The sequence below is a fragment of the Montipora foliosa genome, chromosome 5, assembly GCF_036669935.1.
Source record: "Montipora foliosa isolate CH-2021 chromosome 5, ASM3666993v2, whole genome shotgun sequence".
NCBI lineage: Eukaryota > Metazoa > Cnidaria > Anthozoa > Scleractinia > Acroporidae > Montipora > Montipora foliosa.
In genome coordinates, this window is record NC_090873.1 from 4,265,327 (window position 1) to 4,272,826 (window position 7,500).

At 37.9% G+C, this 7,500-nt stretch overlaps 1 protein-coding gene across 1 annotated transcript in view; it reads right to left on the minus strand.

Annotated features, from left to right (window-relative positions):
* The window catches only part of LOC138003427 (uncharacterized), a 36,204-nt gene that overhangs the window by 17,640 nt on the left and 11,064 nt on the right, over positions 1-7,500 (minus strand). The window contains exon 10 of the mRNA XM_068849486.1: positions 6,144-6,251. Coding sequence (XP_068705587.1) covers positions 6,144-6,251 — 108 coding nt within the window. The remainder of the gene's footprint in view (positions 1-6,143; positions 6,252-7,500) is intronic.

Here is a 7,500-nt window from a genome sequence, read left to right on the forward strand (position 1 = left end):
GTGAGTGAGTGAGTGAGTGAGTGAGTGAGTGAGTAAACAGTAAACAGTAAACAGTAAATCTTTATTGCGCCTTACTCTCCAAAGGGAGGTATCGGTCTCGTTACAATAAAGGTGATGATATCTACTTGAATAACTAATTAACTAAAAAGATCATACAATTACTTGTAATACAATTGGTATAAAATTATTATTTTAATTATTTTGCATTTAGGAAGTCTTTTCTCTTCTGAAACATTAAATATGTGTATTTACCTATTATCTTTGAAGTGCTTTCGTTTTCTAGGGTAAGTAAATACCTAATTTTATCCTCATCATTAAGGCTTTTGAAAACAACATCGTGTGTTGAAAGGAGAGAATGGAGCTCATTTCTAATGTTATCGTACCCTGGGCAATACATCAAGAAGTGCCGCTCATCTTCTATATAGCCTCTATTGCAGACTAAACACGTTCTTCCATCTACTGGGATTGGTGCACCTCTATTTTCGTATTTCCCAGTCTGTATTCGCAAGCTATGAACCCCCAGACGCAATTTTGTCATACTTATTCTATGTGCTGGGTTTCTGATAGTTTTGAGATAGTCTTCCAATTGGTAGTCGAATTTGACTTCTTTGTGTGTAAGTGAGTGAGTGAGTGAGTGAGTGAGTAAACAGTAAACAGTAAACAGTAAATCTTTATTGCGCCTTACTCTCCAAAGGGAGGTATCGGTCTCGTTACAATAAAGGTGATGATATCTACTTGAATAACTAATTAACTAAAAAGATCATACAATTACTTGTAATACAATTGGTATAAAATTATTATTTTAATTATTTTGCATTTAGGAAGTCTTTTCTCTTCTGAAACATTAAATATGTGTATTTACCTATTATCTTTGAAGTGCTTTCGTTTTCTAGGGTAAGTAAATACCTAATTTTATCCTCATCAGTGAGTGAGTGAGTGAGTGAGTGAGTGAGTGAGTGAGTGAGTGAGTGAGTGAGTGAGTAAACAGTAAACAGTAAATCTTTATTGCGCCTTACTCTCCAAAGGGAGGTATCGGTCTCGTTACAATAAAGGTGATGATATCTACTTGAATAACTAATTAACTAAAAAGATCATACAATTACTTGTAATACAATTGGTATAAAATTATTATTTTAATTATTTTGCATTTAGGAAGTCTTTTCTCTTCTGAAACATTAAATATGTGTATTTACCTATTATCTTTGAAGTGCTTTCGTTTTCTAGGGTAAGTAAATACCTAATTTTATCCTCATCATTAAGGCTTTTGAAAACAACATCGTGTGTTGAAAGGAGAGAATGGAGCTCATTTCTAATGTTATCGTACCCTGGGCAATACATCAAGAAGTGCCGCTCATCTTCTATATAGCCTCTATTGCAGACTAAACACGTTCTTCCATCTACTGGGATTGGTGCACCTCTATTTTCGTATTTCCCAGTCTGTATTCGCAAGCTATGAACCCCCAGACGCAATTTTGTCATACTTATTCTATGTGCTGGGTTTCTGATAGTTTTGAGATAGTCTTCCAATTGGTAGTCGAATTTGACTTCTTTGTGTGTAAATTTCTCTCTAGAGCCTTCGGAAGTGTTGTTGCGAGCCTTCAGCCAATTTCGAATGTAGTCCTTTTTAAGCTGATTCTTTATGGAGGAACGAGCATTCTTAATGTGTAGTTGGCTTGATGTATTGCCTATAGAGTGCATTCGTATAGTTTCGTCATTATTTAATACATCAAAAAATTGGCTGTGACTTTTTGCGTGATGAAAGGCTTCCTTTAATAGAGGATTGACTGTTTTATGCTGTAATCTAAGCGAGTAACTAAATATTGAAGCTTTTATGTCTATACTTAAAGGGTACCGTCCAAGTTCTGCCCTACAGGCAATGTTCTCTGTGTACCATGGGGTATTTAGTGTTTGTTTACAGAACTTGATATGGACTTGTTCGATAGTGCTTTTGTCAAAATGGGTCTTATATGATAATAGCTCCGGTCCCCATATTTCGCATCCATATAGTAGTATAGGTTTGACAAGGGCATCAAAAAGCTTATTCTTAATTGTAATTGTGGTCGTATCCGAATTGGAGAACAATCGTTTCACTGTCGCAAGAACTTTATAAGCTTTTTTGCTAAGGATGTCTCTTGCGTAGGTATAGCGACCAGATGAGGTCATTTCTATTCCCAAATATGTTTGTTTGTCGACGATAGGTAATGCTTCTGAACCATATTGGAAAATTTCCTTGTTTTTGGTTTGACCGTTCCCACTAAAGATGATGATATTTGATTTGTTGGTATTCACCTTCAGCTTCCATTCCTCTGCGTGCTTTTTAATGACGTTAATCGATTTCTGTAGTCCCTCTGGAGAGGGACTTAAAACTAACAAATCATCAGCATACATGAGGCAATTTAGAGAATGGCTTCCAATCATTACTCCTGGACAATGGTTGTCCCTAAAGTATTGCGGTAAGTCATTCATAAATAATGAAAATAAAACTGGACTTAAGCCATCACCTTGCCTTATTCCTTTGTTGCATGAGAACATTTCTGTGATAGAGCTTTCATCAGTTTTGACGCAACTTTTAATCGACGAATACATGGATTTAATGACTTTAAAGAATTTGCCTTTAACTCCATATTGGTAGATTTTATAGATCAGCCCGGACTGCCACACGCTATCAAACGCTTTTTCATAATCGATGAAGCCAACATAAAGTTTCTTATGTTGTTTTGTATACTTATTAATGAGTTGCTGTAGGATGAATAAACTATCTGTTGTTCGGGAATTTGGGCGAAATCCAAACTGTTCTGGATTGAGGATGTTATGTTGTTCGATAAACTTGTTCAGCCTGGATTGTAAGATTGATGTAAATAGTTTTCCTAAACAGCTCGTCAATGTGATTCCTCTATAATTTGCTGGAGACCGCTTATCACCCTTTCTTTTATATATCGGTTTTATAACACCTATGTTCCAATGGGTTGGGAATGTTCCACTGTCTAGTATATCATTGAACAGTTTTTCTAATGAAGGCATTAGATAATAGCGTCCGTGTTTAATCATTTCGTTAAGGATAGAATCCATACCCGAAGCTTTCTTCAACTTGAGTTTTGATATTTGTTCATGGATTTCGTTGGTCGTAATAGGCTGCCCTAAAATGTCGTTATTCGGTGAATTTTCGTTTTCCCAGTCCATATCTTCATTTGAAAAGTCCAAAGTGGTGTGCGGTTCCTGGCTATCATATAATAATTTCTGATAATGACATATCCAATCTTCTGACGAAACAGAGGTTTCCTCTTCGACAGCATCGCTTTTTCTAAGTTGATTAATATACCTCCAGAAATCTTGACTGTGTTTTGGGTGTAAAGCATTAATTTCATTTACTATTTGGTTTTTGTATCTTTTATGCATCATTTTGACATGCTTTTTGTATTTCTTTTTAAGAACAAAATAATCTTGTCGTAGTGATTGGTGAGAACTGGGGTTAATTTTCTTTACTAATTGTTGCAGTTGTTTCTTTAACTGTCTGCAGGTGTGATCGTACCATGGTTTCTTTTCTTTGGTAGTTTTAGAGGTTTTCCGCGATGTTGCTAGGCATGATTTGGCCACCGAATTGATAATTTGGTTAAATTGCGAGATTTCATCGTCTACTGATGCGTGGTGTTCTGAGTTGAAGGAATCAAATAATCTTTGAACATTAGGATTGGATAATGCACTGAGAAATTTGTCTTTTGAATCTGCCTTCCAAAGAAACTTTTTAAAGTTCTTTTGAGTAGGTGCCGCTTTGCATAGTGGTTGTCTAGGTGCATTGTCTTTTACCATGTGAGAGCGGGAGGGAGTTAATTTTAGACTGATAGGACAATGATCTGAGTAGGTTGTCAAGGCTTGAACTTGAAATCCTAATATCGTCTTTATAAGGTCTTCACTTGCTAGTGCGTAATCGACTGTGCTTGCCCCATTAGTTTGATAGCAAGTGTATTTTCCATCGAGATCACCTGTTAACCTGCCATTCAAAATTCGCAATCTATTTCCTATGCATAATCGTAATATTTCTCTTCCTACTTTGTTGATTGTGTAGTCCGCGTTGTTTCGCTTTGGGCAATCCGTGTCTCGATTGTAGGTATTATGAATTGTTAAAAAGTCATCCGCATCGTTTTCAATGAAATCGTTTAATGTCCCCGTTCTCGCATTGAAGTCACCAAGTAAAAGAACTTGGCCTTGGGTAGAGTACTTATGAATTTCTTTTTCTAAGATACTGATAACGTCTTCTCCTGCCTTTCGTTGTGATTGTAGTGGGGGTAGATAAACTGCAGCCAGGAAAATGTCTGCCTGGAGTCCAAGCAATTGCTTATGTAATCGGCACCAAATTATGTTGGGGGAATCACTGTGTATACGAGAAACAAAATTTTGATGATAGTCTCGAATTAATACCGATACCCCTGCTTGGCCTCGTCTGCTTACGGTGTTTTTAACGGTTGAGTACACTGTGTACCCTTGAAAAGTTAATGTCTCGTCTTTTGCCCATGTTTCTTGGAGACAGATAATATCAAATTTGGATAGCTTAGATTTAATTGATTTAATGTTCAATTTGGTATTCGAGACGGTTTGTTTCGTCGGTTTAAGCCTAGTTTTTAGGCCTTGAATATTCCAAGAAATTATATTAAAAACGTTATTTTGATTATTCATCTTGAAGAAATAATAGTAATGATTAGATAAATTAAAGTACGTTAAAAAATAAACGATAACTGTTGGACTACGTAAAAAATTAATAGAATAATATCAGTCGAATAAATACGACTAGATTGATTTGCATAAGCTGGTGAAAGTAAGTGACTATTAAAGTAAAGCTTACTGTTGATTTCCGCTTTTATGTTCATCGACCGTTTTGAAGTGTAGCCAGAAGTAAATTCAGCAATTGCTGTGACGGGTCCCTTGATAGGTTCCTAGTTCCATTTGGTCGAGTGTTGAAATGTTTTCCTCTTGGATTATGTGACTGTTGCTTAGATCGTGGCGAAGTGGAAGAGTGTCCATTTTTTCTTGCCCATTGTATTAGTGCGCCAGCCAAAACAGCAAGACCTCGCTTGTTATAATGCTTTCCGTCACGTGTAAAAAGGCTTGCCTCCGTCGCTTTAACATCTATAAATTCCACATCCAGCAGTTTCATTTCCTCGTTTAATTGAGCGATCCTGTCGTTCTTGGTATCTCCATTGTTGTTGAATTGTGGTGGGATTTTGCAGAAGGCAGTTTTGGCATTTGGGAACTTGGAGCGTGATTCTGTGACTAGGATATTCAATTTATCTCTCAGGCTCTCAGTAGTAGATTCTGTGTGGATATGGTTGGTGCCCAGGTGAAAAATGACACGCTTGACAGCTTCGTCTGGTGTGGGATCACTTTGTAGATAATTGATAGCTGAATCAAACGTTGCGCCGCTAAGTGATCCAATGCCCATGGTCAATCTACGGCTTTCAAGGCCGCGCGTGTTAGAATCACCAAAAATAATGGTGTCTCCGACGGGTTTTATTTTCTTGAAGGCTTTTTGTTCTTGAGTAACTTGTTTCCGTTGATCTTGGGAGCTGGCTGGGGGTCTGTCGTTTTCAGGCGAAAGGACAATGGATTCTCGAGATAATGATTTCCGGTGTGCGACAGCTTCACCATTAAAAATGCTCTCTTGGATAGAATTCAATTCTTTCTCAATATCATCCACTCTTTTTTGAATTAACACGTTTTCTTCCATCACAGATGTGTTCCTTTGCTGTATCGTTTCATCATGATCATTGGCTTGTTCTGCTTTCTCTTCTGCTGTTCGAACGCGGGCAAATAGTTGTGTCATCTCTTGAGTTGTCTTCGCTTTGTACGCTGCGAAATTCTTGAAGTGGTTCTGAAGTTCTGTTTCGATGGACTCACGCAATGAGCGCTCTTTGATAATTAATTCATAACATCGTTGAGTTTCAGTTTTGGACTGTTGCAATTCAGCTGTTGTCGATTTAATTGAGTGAGTGAGTGAGTGAGATAGTGAGTGAGTGAGTGAGTGAGTGAGTGAGTGAGTGAGTGGTGAGTGAGTGACTGACGACAAACTGGGACTGGGTGAATGAATGATCGAGCGAGTTAGTTAGTGAATGGTTGAATGACTAGTCTTTCTAATTTGCAAGCACACTTACTTGAGTTTCCAGCAACTTGTAATTGGTGGCATCACAGGAGGCCGCTGGTCCTGTGACATTCCCTCTAAAATCCAATTCAGCGCACAAAGCTGACGGAATATATTTTTCCTATCAGGAAACATTCAACCATTAGTTAATTGTTATATAAAATACCTTGTTTCTCACCGTTCGGGGCCGGCAAAGATGATTGCACAACCCAGTGGTTTTGGATTTGACAATGGTGCCGTATAATCAAGATGGAGACCAATTGATCAATTGGTAGAGCTCTGATTACTGTGCGGAGAACTCAAGCCGTATCAGCCTTCCAGATATGTCCAGAAATGACCTAATTAGACGCACGCGGATTTCATTTAAGCGTCACGTCCCTAACTTCAACATCACTCGTGTCTCGGAATACAAACAATAGGCCCGGCATTTCCGAGTTCATGTCTACCTCCTCTTCAAAGCGAGTCTGAGTGCGGAAGTTTTTGCAATGGTAATTAGTTCTACTTTGCATGTGAATGAAAATTAATTTGCATAAGAAACACTTCGCACTTAGACTCACTTCGATGAGGAGGAGGACATGAACTCAGAAATGACCTATTAACGTCACAAAATGTCCCCCAAATGCTGCTCTTCAAAAATATAATGGAGCGAGTTTCAATCAACTGCCATAAAACCAAAACCAAAGTAATTACTTTGGCCAATCAAAAAGGACGGAGACAATCCAGGAAAACCAATCAAAACTCGCAGTAATTACACGTAGCCGACACAAAGCGCGCGAAAATGTGCACGCGCGAGCCACGATTGGTTTTTGTTTCACTTCTGATTGGCTGAAAAAAAGAGACGCGAGCACTTTGAACCAATCACTTTCAAGACTTAATTGAAAACCACTCTAAACAGCTGCATTTACCCGAAGCTAAACATAACGCTAACCTTTACCCTTAGCTTATTGTTGGAAATGGGAAACAAAGGCTTAAACGTCACGGGACACCGTGTTGGACGTCAAAATTGGGCCTGCATCTAATTAGGTACATTTCTAGACATAAGTGCAGCCTTCAGGGTCGCAAAAACAAAGGAGAAAGAACTGCTTTTGCAAATCCTCTCGCGAATAAGGACTATATACCTTAGAGGTACTGGTCCCACAACCCTTGTTCATAAAATTGTTAACATTAAGGACGGTGCCTACTAATTCAAAGGTATTTTGCGCGGTTTACTGAATATGCGGGAAAAGAAGATCTTAACAAGTGTTATTGAAATCCAAAAAGAAAACTGGGGTTAACCACGCATTTTTCGAAGTTAATTAACCAACAATATTTGTAAAAAACTTTAAAATACAGAGCAATGTATGGCCTAATTGAAACTTAATTATCTCTGA